Below are 14,942 nucleotides of genomic sequence, written 5' to 3' on the forward strand. Positions count from 1 at the left end.
ATGTAGTAGGGTAGATCACCATTAGTGGTGAAATTTCACTGCAGAATTGTAAAGGTCTTGCTGTATGCAGTCCATTGTGGCAGAATTTTGATAGACAGGTGATGTAAAAAGTTAATGGGCAATTTGACTGCTACTCTCCAGTTCATTCAGGAAATTGCACTACAGTGAAAACAGTGAAGGTCCACTTCCCAGTGAAGTTTTCACTGGGTTTAATGTTAGGAGAGACGCTGGTCTTTCTGGTGTCAGATAGGGATGCAGCTTAGAAGGTAGTGGTGAAGTTTGGTGGATTTAAGGTTTTTCCAATTTCTTCTGAATTTCCAGAACTTTAATTCATACCAGTCTTATTTCATGTATTAGTTTCCTATGGCTACTATAGCAAATTACCACAGACTTAATGGCTTAAAAACACCACCAATTTACCGGAAGTGGGGTTGGGAGATGGGTGAAATAGGTGAAGGGGATCAAGAGGTACGAACTTCCAGTTATAAAATATATAAGTCATGGGGATGGAAAGTACAGTATAGGGGAATATAGTCAGTAATATTATAACAACTTTGTAAGGTGACAGATGGTAACTAGACTTACTGTGGTGATCATTTCATAATGTATATAAATGTCAAATGACTATATTGTATACCTGAATCTAATCTAATATTATATGTCAACTATACTTCAATTAAAAAAAAAAACCCACCAACTTATTATTTTATAGTTCTGGAGATGAGAAGTCTAAAATTTAGTCTTAGTGGGTTAAAAATTAAGGTGTCAGCAGGGCTACATTTCTTCTGGAGGCTTTAGGAGAATTTGTGTCCTTGCCTTTTCTAGCATCTAGAGGTGGCCTGCTTTCCTTGGCTTTTGGCTCCTTCCTCCATCTTCAAAGTCAACAGTACACCATCTTCCAACCTCTCTCCTTTTTTTCCTCTTTACTTCTGGCCAACTTTCTTATCGCCCCCTCCCTTTTATTTCCAATTTTCTGTATGTAGAGCTGTATTTAAGTTACTTAGATCAAATTTCTATCTATTATTTGCTCTGCTAATATATTAATGCTTACTTAACTATGTTGCTCTTACTATTTTCTTTTTTTTTAACCTTTCCTCTTTCTTTTTATAATGAAAACAGACTTGTACTGACACCCTTTTTGACAGATTCATGAAGAATTTAAGGTTTTGCTTTTTAATTTTCAGTTTGGGATTATTCTTAGTTTCTAAACCTACCTTTTTTGAAAGTTCATTGTCTCCATATACTCCCCAAAAGAGGAACCTAGTGTTTTAATATTAGACCTAATTGCAAAAAGGTTTGTGCTTTACAGTTTGCCTATTTCTTGACACGTATATACCATCATCATATTTTATAAAGCAAATGTTAGAGTGAAGTTACGAAACCCTTTACTCTTACAGTTCTTGTTTTCTGTGATCTTAATTGGGAGAATTTATTTATTCCATTATTATTGGTTTTTAAATAGGAAAAAATATTGTGTGTATAGGATAATTAATCCTATTTATGTTATGTTAAATTTTGAGGAGACCAGAAATACTTCCTGGTATCTGGAAGATTGGCTGCATTTATAATGACTTTGATAACAAAAGAAGACATGTACATTGTGGGAAAAAATAGTTACTATATAGTTAAACAAAAATAAATAAAAATCATGCAAAATATACCTCTGAGGAAATCCCTCCAGGTTTTTTGTTTTGTTTTGTTTTGAGAGAGAGAGATAGCGAGAGAGAACATGAGCAGGGAGGAGAGAGAGAAGCAGGCTCCCCACTTAGCAGGGGGCCTGATGCAGGGCTCGATCCCAGGACGCTGAGATCATGACCAGAGCTGAAGGCAGACGCTTAACTGACTGAGCCACCCAGGTGCCCCTGTTCCAGGTTTTTAAATATACATTTTTTTTTTTAAAGATTGTAACTATTCTGGTCATGCTGTTTTCTGATCTACTCATTTTAATTGGCAAGATATTATAAACATTTTCTATATTATTTAACAACATTTTTATTAGCTGCATTGTGTTTTATGATATGGATATACTGTTATTTATTTTTAAAACACTCTAGCGGACATTCTTGCAGCTAATTCCAGGAAAAGAAATTCGTAGGGCAACAGGCATTTTTACATCTTTTGATACATTAGTGGACCCAGATGGTCATAATCCAGAAGGTAGTTTCACAAAACAGAGTTACTACACGTCCTTCCCTTCCAAAGCAAATGCCATAGTGATGTAATTATTGTATTTTGTTTTTTAATTTCAGGTTACCTTGCACCTCGAAATCTTCCTAGTACTGGCTTCTTCCCGTTCCTGCAAACCCTACTCTGTGACACAGACTCTAAATGCAAAGACACACCCTATGGTCCAAAAGATCTGCTTCGTAGGAAAGGAATTGATGATGCACTATTTAAGGACAGGTAAGGGCACTTCCCAAGTGTGTTCAGTTGATTTGAGAGATCAGAATTTGTTTATTTATGAGATATTCAGGAAGCCCTCCTGGGTTAGATATAAGACTTTATTGTCTATGTCTGCAAATGTGGTGATCTAAATATGAATGAACAAGTTGGGTACACATTGAAATTACCATGTTTATGTGGGAGTAAGCATGATCTATTTTAGATGGATTACCCAAACTTTGCTTTTTAAGCTGGGTGGCCAAGGCATTCCTCCTTAACTTCCCTCAGAGATTCTCTATTCCACCTCAAATTGTCAGTGTCACTTTGTCCTAAGCTTGATCACAAGCTTCAGATATAGGGCAATGTTAGGGGGCATTATCTCCTGGAAACATGACATATTTATATTACTCTATGTGGTACTTCCAGATGTAACAGAAACCAGGAGATGCAAATAAGGAAACTAAAGTTCTAGAAATCGGAGGTGCCTGGGTGGCTTAGTTGGTTAAGCGTCTGACTTCTGCTTGGGTTGTGATCTCAGGGTCCTGGAATCAAGCCCCGCATCTGGCTCCGCACTCAGCGGGGAGTCTGCTTGTCCCTCTCCTTCTCTCTCTGCCCCTCCCCCCACTCATGCTCTCTCTGTCGAATAAATCTTTTAAAAAATAAATGAATAAATAAAGTTCTAGAAATCAAAGTAATATAATTGAAAGTATACTTAATAAATGACAACCTTTAAATGAGGTTAATGGATGTCCTATTTTATGGTGTGAGAGGCAGCTAAGAATAAAGATAATCTAGACCATTTTCAACATGACTATAATCTCAATTTTCTGTCCTGGGATTCTAAACCTAAAGAGATTCCCAGGAACCCACCCGTCTGAACTGAAAACAGTATTGTTATCTGAGTCGACCATGAGATAATTCTGGTTAGAGATTTTCTTTAAGTGTTTCTCAAGGAAAGATTACATTTATCTCTAATCAGAGATATTTGAGCCTGAAATTTAATTTAACTTCCTTGGCATTTAACACTATTTCTCTAGTGACATCATTATGATTTTGGTTATCAAATAATATGGGTGATACTTTCAGAGTGAGCAACTGTAAGCTGTTTAGCATAAAATAGAAACATACCAATAATTGTCATGGGCAGTAGTTCAGAAAACACAATTGTTGAGTTGCTAATTCACATTGGTTGTGTTGTTTCAATAAGTTAATGAGTCTTAATACTTAAAACATTCTGGTGTTCCTTCGTTAATTTGTTAATGTATTCAAGAAATAATGACTGAGAAATTTCTGTGTGCCAGGCCCTGTTCTAGGCACTATGACACAGAAGTGAATCAGACAAATCCTCTACTTTTTTGTTACTTGCATTCTAATGGAAAAGCAAGCAAAAAAATGAGCAACCAAATAAATAAATAGTATAATTACTGATAATAACAATAGTGCTAGCCAGAAAAGAAAGCAGGTTATGGGCTAGAAGTTGAAAGGTAGGAAGTCAATAGCGTGGCAGGAGAAGGCCTCTGCCAGCAGGTGGCATTTGAGTAGAGATCAGCAAGGACAGGAAGAGACCAGCCCACGGCCTAGGAAGAGAGTGTTCCAGGCAAAGCAGCAGCAGATAATCCTCAGGTGGTGGGTGATAAACCTGACCATTTAGAGAAACAGAAAGTTGGCTAATGTTGCTAAAATGTAGTGAGAGATGATACTTAGAGGTAGGGAATATGTTGAACAGAAACACGGGAGACAGAGCATGCAGAATCAAACATATAGGAAAAGGGAAGGGATTTGCATTTTGTTTTTAGTATAATGAGAAACCATTGGAAAGTGTTAAGCAGGGAGATGACATGACATATTATGTATGAAACCAGCATGTTCTAAGTATATACAAGCATTACCTTAACTAACACCTGCATTACCTCTGCAAGGGGACCAAAAGCTAACTGGAGCCTATGCCCTCTTGTGTAATCAGAGTAGAGCTAAGACGGAAGCATGACATCTTGGTTGTTCAACATAATTCATAGTCTGTGTGTCCCCATGCGAGTGGTGAATTAGGCATGATCTGTGCCTATGTTCTAATAGGAAAGGGAATATATTAAACCAATCATCATAACTGGAGAGAGTACAATGAAGAGTACCAGAAGGATACTGAAGGAAGACACCTTCCATATTTAAAGCACAGAGAGCTTTCAGGTGGAGTAATCAGGTAGATCTTCACGAAGGGGTTGTTCCTGAGAGAGACATTTCACGAACCAAGGGTTAGAACAGACATGGGAAATGTTAATGTTCTTATTAACAAATTGGTTTGCAGGTCTTGCTGGCACTGTCAACTTTATATCTTTCTTTTTCATGAAGAACCAAGTTACAATGAGGGAAATTGTTAACAATATCTAAGACTACAAATGTACCGTCCCCAAAAGGAGTATTTTTCTGTGTGACATCATAGAGAACCACACTCACAGAGTTGCCTGAGATGAGCCTCTGAGTTGGTTTTGGAACTAGAATCAAAGTCCAGCTTTATTTTATCCTCCGTTGATGATTCTCTGGGCAGATGACCATGTGCACTTTTTCTGTTTTATTCTAACTACCAGGTAGTTTGTCTAGCTCAAACTGTATATTGCTGTATATTCAGTATTTTCTCTAAACTACCAAGTAATTAGAACTTAATTTAGAAAATTATGTACTATAATAAAATTGCATTAATGATATTTCCCACCATGCTATTAATTTTTATGGTTTATACGGCCGTGCAGTGAAACTGGGGCATGGCTACTGGGTAAGCAGTTCCACTAAATTGCTTCCCTTTGGTAAAGGAAGATTATTAAGAAACAAAACAGTCTTCTTTTTCTGTTTTGTAAGTGCAGGGAAGAAAATGCCATCTTTGGCCTCATCAAAAGAGGCTCACCATGTTTATTTTAATAGACTGCTCTTCTTAAAGACGTGATCACACTGCTGCCTCTGCTTGCTGGCCAGTCACCAAGGGTTTCGATGTTTTTGCATCGGTACCAGCCTTCTGTTATTAAATTCATACTTCTTTAGGCATTAGCTTCAGGATGAGGTGCTTTAAAATAAAAATCCAACACCATACTCAGCATCAGCTCGAACTAGCTGTCTGGAAAAAGAAACATTATATTTATGGGTTTTCTTGCTTTGTACAACTGATGATCCAACATCACAAGACTTACCCTTGTGGTCCTTCCTCCCTCTACACTGCCTCTAAGAATATATCAGAACAGTGGGAGGCCCTGGCTGGGCCATCGTTCACACAGCTGGTGAAAGTTGAAAATCATCCTCCAGAGCTCACAGGGTCGTTATTGGGAGAAGTGGTTCAGCATTCCTGAGAATCCCGTAGGAGAACTGCCTCTGTGGATTTGCTCCCCTATCTCTGTCATGCCAACACACATCCATGACCTGTGGTTTCCAAACTCATACCTCTGCTCCTATTGGCTTAGCCGGAACTTTTAATAGAGCTAACTGTATGTTATTCAGGGATAATTTTATTTTTTTATTTTTTAAAGATTTTATTTATTTATTTATTTGAGAGAGAGAGAGAGTGCGAGTGCAGGGAGGAGCAGAGGGAGAGGGACAAGCAAACTCAGCACTAAGCGCAGAGCCCGATGTGGGCCTCGATCTCCCAACCCTGAGATCATGACCCAAGCTGAAATCAAGAGTCAGATGCTTAATTGACTGAGCCACCCAGGATCCCCCAGGGATAATTTTAAAATGCCAAGGCTTTTGTTTAGTACTGGAAACTATGGTTGTGTTTAGAAACTGACCTAACGATATCACTGGGAACGTAAAGTAAGTGGAAGTAGAACAGAGGTGTGTCCTCATTTGACTATAAGGATGACAGGGGATGTATAAGTCACATGCTGTATTAACTTCAGAGTAATTTATAACCATTTTGTAACCATTTTAGAATCATTTAGTCATGTAAAAAATAAAGGGTTAAAGTCACTATATACCTGTGTAATTATTCTGGGGAAAAAGGGGGAATATATAAAAAGTTTAACTAACACTTAGAGGCAAAAAAGAATGTCAGAATTTTCTTTCTAGGACTTGCCATATGTGTCTTCCCTGAAAGCAATTCTTTTTATAGACAAAATTTACCATGGCACACATGGATACCACCTACACAGGTAATCTTTCCCACTCACAGGAAATAGAGAGACATCCAGTATGAGTGAATAAATTCTACCATTATAATGATATCTATAAATGTGACATTTCACAAATGTTACTGTTGGTAGACATGTCTGAGAAGACGTAAAATGTACTCTGGGCCTAGTTTCCCTTCCAGTATCTTAAATTTAACATTTGAATCTGAGCTATTTCTTTTATTGAATTCCATTCCAAAATAGGGACCTGTAAATGCCACTGAGGCAGAATCTACTTCTTCAGAATCATACAGGAGAATCCCTTAGACATCTCCATGGTACTGTACAAATGTCTGGGTCCCATAAAAGGTAGTTGATTGATCCCAGGGGCCACTTAGAAATTTAATTCAGACTTTCTTGCCCCACCTAGAGGGTTGGATTTTCTGGACTCATGTGAGCCTGTGTACTGGATTCAGGGGGCTTCTAAGTTTTGCATTTGCTTTAATATTCTTCCCAGAAATATCCAGTATGAGATAGATTCTCGGAGACTTCCTCAGAGCTTTTGGAGTTCTTGAATAGGATTTTTTTTTTTTTCAGTATCTCTCATTCAAACAACCTCTAAGAAATTGGAAGGATTTTTTTTTAACATTTTTTTATTTTAATTCAATTAATTAACATATAATGTATTATTGGTTTCAGGGGTACAGGTCTGTGATTCATTGGTCTTATATAATACCCAGTACTCATTCCATCATATGCCCTCCTTGAATAAGATTTTTAAAACTCCTGAGTTCATCCTAGGGAGTGGGAATGGGGATGAGTCATCACAGAATAAATTCACTTATCTGTAGTAGCCTATTGCAGGGTTTCTCAACGTCAGCACTATTGCTACTTGGGGCCAGATAATTCTTTGTTGTGCTCTGCATTGTAGGATGGTCAGCAGCATCCCTGTCCTTTACCCCTTAGAGGACAGTAACACTGCATTCCCCCTAGTTGTGACAAGCAAAAAATACATCTCCAGTCATTGCCAAATGTCTGCTGGGAGGAGGGGCCAAAATTGCCCCCAGTTGAGAACCACTCGTCTAGTGAAAAGATGAAGGAAAATGTTTAAGGTAGCAAGAGCTTTGAATTAAGGTTGTGATTCTAGAATCTTGCTCTTTCAGAAACACAAATTAGATCTCTGATTTAGCAGCCCCTGTCATGTGTTCTCATTGTCCCCTGTGCATGTTCTTACTTAGCTATTATTATTAGTGTATTATAATCTCAACTCCTTACTTGACTATTCCATTGTGTTATATATAGTGGGAATTTAATAAATGTTGGCGAGTTAATCAATGAATATGGTAGGTACAGTGCATGATTATACATTATTGTCTGCCATGCCATTCCTGGGTGTTTTCTCTGTAAGGACCGTTGCAGAAATAGATATGCAGCAATGGAGGACAGGCTAAGCTATTAAAAAAAATATGCGTCCTTAGCTATCTGTTCTTCCAAATGATATTCCTTATTATCTAGTATTCAATGCTTGCCATGTGCTAGGCATCCTCCCATCTGCCAGTGCAGTACACTGTAGTCTTTTCTGAAGAATTTTACAGCTTGAGAAGGGGAAAACTGATCATCACTACAAATGGAAAACTCCTTTTATAAGTATACTTATAAATAAGTAATAAAATGAAGAAGGGATTACAAAACCCACAAAACCCTGGGTGAGATCCTTTGCCTTGTCCTACCTCACTAGCCAATGCTTACAGGTCCAGATCTGTGAAGAATAAGGGTACATCCATTTGGTGTCCAGAGATCTTGCAGTTTCTAGTATTCCAGAGGGACTATATCTGGAGCACAGATGCATAAGAACGGGACTTGAGCTCCAACCTAAAGGCTGTGTCTGTGCCATCATTTTTTGACAGTTCGTATTGGTGAGTGCCTACAATGACAGGGCCCAGGCAGGCACTGGATGAGCACATCCTGAATGGTAGCACTCACAGCTCTTGCAAGGTAGATCTATCATTCCTAGTTTGCAGATGAGGAAGGCAATGACTGAGGTGTTTTAGGAAGTGGCAGAGCGGGGATTCCAAAGGTATCTTCTAATGCCAGAGCACTTTCTGCCACGCCCCAGCATTACTGTCTCTTTTTATTTAATTAGCCATCTGATCTTATGGTCTAATACTGTGCTAGGTGTTTGGAATAAGAAGATGAATGACACATGGTGCCTACTTCCAAAGATATCACTGCCTAAAATGGAGAAGTGGCAGGAATAGGTACACAAACAAACACAATGCACTAAAAAACGGTATGAAATAAGTATGTACCAAGTGCTTAAATTGTCTGAAATCATGGAAAGAGTACTGTTTCTCACCTGTCATTCCAAGAAGCATGTAGTGCTCTGTCTATAAGTGTGGTCATGCTAATGAGAAAGTTCAGAGATTACCATTAACTCAGTAGTACTGGCTACCTTCCTGCCCTGCATTAGTAATTTAATAAGGACTTAAAAAAATTAATTACCTTTGCTTGGGGGAAGTAAACTGCATTTCAATATATAACCTTAATTCATCTTTTTACCCACAGTGCTCTCTTGTACATTTATTTTGTAATTTCCATTTTAAGAGTTTAGAGGCAATAATTTTTGTCGTGCAGTGACAGTGGACACATGCCATCATACCACATTTTGCAAATGCAAAATAAAACTGGGGGGAATTTGTAAGCAGTTGAACCACAAAGCCCACTTGATATTCTGATCTCTCACCCCAACAAAAAGGCACACAGCAAGGCCACATACAAGGAGAGGGATCACCTCCCCACTCCAATAATATGTATGCATGAGTGACAATGTAACCATGGGTACTTCCTGGTCAAGGACAGGTCCTATTAGAAGAGAGGCCTCCATAGTTGCTTATCTGGAAGCAGCCATTTTACAGTTGAGCAAATTCAGACCTGCTGAGCCAGCGGCTTGCTGGGAAAGGGAGGAGCTTGTCTTTCTTTGGTCTTTAAAGAATATTTGAAAGAATAGTTTTAGGGTGCTTCTCTGAATGTGGGAAGATGGGCAAGATGTCTTCTGTCTAGTATGCAGCTTTTGCTTCTCTAAACTTATATTTTCTTAGTTTCCTATTACTTCTTCTATTTTTCTCTCCTACTCCCATATATTATTTAGTCTCTGTTTTCTCTTGCTTCTTTGCTCATGTTGATCTTTGTCATTCTCCCTTTGGTTTTTGTTGCTGTCCCTATTCCTTAAAATTTTTATGAAGGCAGTTTTCCCCTTTATTTTTAAAATGTGTTGATATTCAGTAGACTTCCTTATAGTATTTCAAGCCTAACTAAAAAAAAAATGTTGAGAAAAAGAAAAGTGAACCCGACTTTCTCAAACTTTCTAAAACTTCTGTTGAGAGAAGGGAAAATGTACAGGTCAGTTCTTATTTTTATCTAAGCAGTTTTCCCATCCAAATAGTCAGCATAAGGAATGTAAAAAAATTTAGGGGAATACAGTCATGGTCATGAATAATTCAAATATACATTAAGAATGCAGAACTTTTAGAGCAACCGGTACATTTTATAGAGAATATTGGAAAAACACTAGGGAATGAAAACAAATATCACCTCTTCTTGTCATTTTTACTAAAAGGACACACTAAAAAAAAAAAAAAAATCCCAATTATAAATCACAAAGTACCCTGGAACCATGATTCATTTCTTACTTCTAAAAAGGAGGTTAAATTGAACCACAGCAGTGAGTAGAACTTCTTGCTTTTCACTATTATATTTTTATATCCATCCTTATATACCTTACATAAGCTCTTTTATAAACAACTACATGAAATTCACCAACTTTTAGGAATTCCAAAAAGTATTCACATCCAGGCATCTGAACTGATTTCACTCTTGAAATATATACATTTATTTTAGGCACTTACTTTAAGTATATCAGGTTTTCAAGAAAATATGATTATCTCCATTTTGATAATCAACTAAACAGGCAGTGAGTTTTTCAAAAGAAGGTTACTAAAGGTCCAATAATGTTTTCTTCCAAAAGCTAGTGTGATCACAATGTATGGAGATTCCTGGCACCACAATGCTATTATTACCACATTGATACATTCAGTACAATAAAAGATCTACTTACATCATTATACGTTCCTTTAACACCTGGTGCCACCTATAATGACAACAGCCACAGAACTTGGCACAGACTGGATACTCAATAAATGTGTGTTCTTTCCTTTCTTCCTTGAATCTGTCTTATAAGTATTCAGTTTTGATAGTCCTCAAAATGCCATCTATAATTTAGCATATAAAACTTGTTTTTCTTTCAAGGTTGACAAATAAACGTACCTTTGTTTCAGTCCCGGAAGCACTCTTGGGCTCTTATCTGTTTGAGATCCATCATCTTTTTAAAAGAATATATATATATATAAAATAAAAAATAAAAGAATATATATATTCTACATATATTATATATATGTGTGTGTCTCATATTACTTTCAATATTTAGCTCTTATGTCTTTTTAAAATAATGTCCTTTTTATAAAATTAAAGTAAAAATAACTATTTTAAACCTCATCTAGGCCACTTTCTCTGAATAAAAATTTACCTTGTAGGAGATCTTATATATTCACTGGTGTATGGTTAGGTGAGTTCTTCCATTATGATCCTAGAAAGTATATTAAAAATTTGAAAGTCCTCAGAGAGCCCTGGAATCTGCCACATAATACATTGCTGTAACTAACTGAAATTAATGTGGGTGCAGCTATAGAGTTCTTGCTTTTTCTTCACTAGTGAAATTCTGAGAAAGTCATCCAACCTGGAGAAGGACAGCAATTTATCACTCCAGAGCACCAAAGTTCCAAAAGGAAGGCACACATCACCAGGTAAGCCATTCTCTTCTGTCGAGTTTAGAGCAGGCCTCTTGGAACAGCCAGCAAGGTCAAGTCTTTGAAAGGGTTATGCTTTTAATTTTTCAAACAGAGATAGAATGCCTAGAATATTCCCAAGAGATCTAAATGTTCCTTAAGGTAGCCTGAGTGTGGCAGAGCAATTATGCAAAGTTCTTGAGAATAATTGGAAATTAAGTTCTTACTAAAATACTTTCTAGGAGCAAAAGCCTAGATGGTACAAAATATGATGTTGAGAATCACACACTTTCCCAGAATTGGCTAGGGACTCCAGTCATCTGCGATTAGATGATGCTGGGATGGTTAGAAAGCCCAGTGATAAAAAAAAATTACCATTTGCAACAATATGGATGAACCTAAAAGGTATAACATTAAGTGAAATAAGTCAGAGAAAGACAAATACCATATGATTTAAGAATTTAAGAAACAAAATAAATGAACAAACAAGGGGAAAAGGGAAACTAAAAAACAGATTCTTGAATACAGAGAACAAACTGGTGGTTGCCAGAGGGGAGGTGAGTGGGGCGGGTGGGGTGAAATAAATAAAGGGGATCACTCATCCTGATGAGCACTGAGTAATGTATAGAATTGTTGCATCACCATATTGTATACCTGCAACTAATATAATGCTGTGTGTTAATTGTACTTCAATTTTAAAAAAAGAAAAAAGTTATTGGATGTAATCTCAGAAATTTGCCCAAACTTCTCATTTTACAAAGGAGGACCCTGAAGCCCAACAAAGCCACATGCCCTGTGTGTGCTTACCATAGACCTGGTTCTAGACCAGCAGCCAAGCTGGGACTCTTTCCACTGTACCCTCCTTCCTCCCCCTCAGTGCTCAGTATCCCAGTCTCTCAGTGGGACTGTGTGCTTCCTTCACAGCCAGGCCAGGGGCACTTCACACTTTAGTGTTCAGAAAACCTTCCCGCTGAGCTGCCTGAGCCTTACACCAAGTAATTCTGATGCAGATAGTCATGAGACACTCGTTAGAAGCCATAAATTGGGAATAAACTCTCAAAACAGCAGGACTGTTTTACATTCATTTGACAAATATTTATTGGATGACTGCCATCATGTAATCTCAGTCCTATGTCCTGGGGATATATTAGTGAATGAAACAAAGATTCCTGTGTGTTTAGAACATGATTGGTGCTCTGGAAAAAAAAGAAGTACTGTTAAAAATGCCATAGGATATATAAGATTCTATAACATTGTGTAAGTTGGTATAGCCACTGTGGAAAACAGTACGGAGATTCCTCAAAAAATTAAAAATAGAAGTACCACATGATCCAATAATTCTACTACTGGATATTTACTCAAATAAAATGAAATACTAATTTGAAAAGATACATGCACCCCTGTGTTTATTGCAGCATTATTTACAATAATCAAGACATGGGAGCAGCCTAAGTGTTCACTGATAGGTAAATGGATAAAGAAGATGTGGTACACAAACACACACACACACACAGATATACACACACTGGAGTATTATGCCACCATAAAAAAAGGATGAACTCTTCCCATTTGCAACAACAGGGATGGACCTAGAGGGTATTATGCTAAGTGAAATAAGCCAGACTGAGAGAGACAAATACCATATGATTTCATTCATAAGTGGAATCTAAAAAACAAAACAAATGAATAAACAAACAAGAAGAATCAGACCTATCAATACAGAAAACAAACTGATGGTTGCCAGAGGGAAAGAGGTAGGGGAACGCACAAAATAGGTGAAGGGGTGTGGGAGATACAAGCTTCCATTTATGAAATAAATAAGCCACGACAATAAAGGTCACAGAATAGGGAATACGGAATAAAATTGATACTGTAATAGTGTTGTCTGGTGACAGGTGGCAGCTACACTTGTGGTGAGCACAGTAGAACATATAGAGAAGTTGAGTCACTGTGTTGTATGCCTCAAACTAATGTCACATTGTATGTGAACTATAGGCAAACAAACAAACAAAAAACCATGACATTAAATAACATACCGATGCAAATAACCAAAGGTCCTGCATTAATGTAGTAGGAATACAGTAGTGAGTGGTTCTGAGGAGTTAATGTTCTGTTGTGAACGATCTGAGGGTATTTGGCTGAGTAGCTTAAAGCACAGCAGAAATAAGATCATAGTGTTGTGGTCCAGTAAGCTTTGCTTTGCTCAGTAGCCGCAGATTATGTTTCTACCCTGGCCACTCATCTCACAAATGTATTGCCTGATCCAGAGGAATCATTTGGTAAATTCTTCAGCCCCAAAGGCGTCATAACAAAACCTAGGCCCTCCTGATGATAGATCACTGTATCTTTGAATACTAAGATTCTTTGCTGTGAATATAACAAAGTATTTCTGTCCAAAATTGATAAAAGGTTAACATACTGGCTTACTGAACATCCATGCTATAGGTATGAACATAACCTTCTAGCTAATGCTCCTAACCCGGAACACCCTGCCACATCATAAATAGTACTAGATGAAGCTACTTTGAGAATTACTTAATTAGAGTATACTGTAGTTTGGACTAATTGCTTCATCCCATTTATTTGATCTGAAATATCTTTCAGAAAACACTTTGGGGAGGAAAGAATTTATGATCCTAAGCAGATTTCAGCCTCCCAATTGAATAATTAAAAAGAAAACCATTATCACCAGATGTGCATTGGCAGATCCTTTGAACAGATGCTAGATATGATGGATCTGTGGAGCTTGTTGAGGCACCTCAAATCCTCTAGGCCTGCACAGAAATGATTCACGTTATTAGGCAATAATATTGGTGATGAAGTTTAATGACATAAACTGGAATGAAAGCAAATGACATCTGAAGTGTTTGGAAAAAACCCAAGAGCAGACCAAAACCATCACAATTTTATGTGAAAAGAAATAATGACGGAATTTGCCATTTTGCCAATACAAAACTTTCATGGAAGAGGCATATTTGAGCACATTCTTGTTGTGGGGGATGTAAGGGCACAAGTGATATTTATGGATTCTTATGTGAATCTGCCCATTTTTGTGTATCTGTTTAGAATGCTGATCTGTTCTTTCTTCTATTACAGCCATAGTATTTCCCAGTCCAAGTTCTGTTTTGGAAAATACTGGAACAGATACTTTCAATGGCAGTCAAGTCCTTGCCCGGATCCTTAGTTTGGAAAAGGTAATTTCACTCAGTTTTGTAATGGACTGATAATAAATAGCAGTTGAACAAATGCCTCTGAGGTTAATAAAAGGATCTCCCAAGTAGGAAGAGATTTGGGACCCCCTCCCATTTGGAGTAGTATCTCAGGAAGATTCTTTTCTCAGGAGCTCTTCCATAAAAAAGCTTAATTTTCAGACATTCTGAATTCTTTAAGGTCTTGGACAGTTATTTCTTTCTCTGTTAAGTGCCTTAATCAAACTTAAGATTTTCCTTTAGTAAGACATAAGGTAGCATTATATGTAATCTTCTAACTTTCTGAAACAGGGAAGAAAAAAAGGTGTTTGACAGCAAATGAAGCTCTAATACTCACTAAACTTGCTGCCTCATCCATACAGATAATGCCTTTGGAAAATTTGGAGCTATGGAAAATATCTCCCTAAAGTAGTAAAATCCTT

At 37.4% G+C, this 14,942-nt stretch overlaps 1 protein-coding gene across 1 annotated transcript in view; it reads left to right on the plus strand.

The window, feature by feature from the left end:
* ABCA12 (ATP binding cassette subfamily A member 12) overlaps positions 1-14,942 on the plus strand; it is a 168,528-nt gene that overhangs the window by 52,780 nt on the left and 100,806 nt on the right. Inside the window, exons 3-5 of the mRNA XM_035008338.1 lie at positions 2,250-2,403; positions 11,238-11,329; positions 14,408-14,505. Of these exons, the coding sequence (XP_034864229.1) occupies positions 2,250-2,403; positions 11,238-11,329; positions 14,408-14,505 (344 nt within the window). The remainder of the gene's footprint in view (positions 1-2,249; positions 2,404-11,237; positions 11,330-14,407; positions 14,506-14,942) is intronic.

This window comes from Mirounga leonina, unplaced genomic scaffold (genome assembly GCF_011800145.1).
Source record: "Mirounga leonina isolate KUSES-001 unplaced genomic scaffold, KU_Mleo_1.0 Mir_151, whole genome shotgun sequence".
NCBI classification, from domain to species: Eukaryota; Metazoa; Chordata; class Mammalia; order Carnivora; family Phocidae; genus Mirounga; species Mirounga leonina.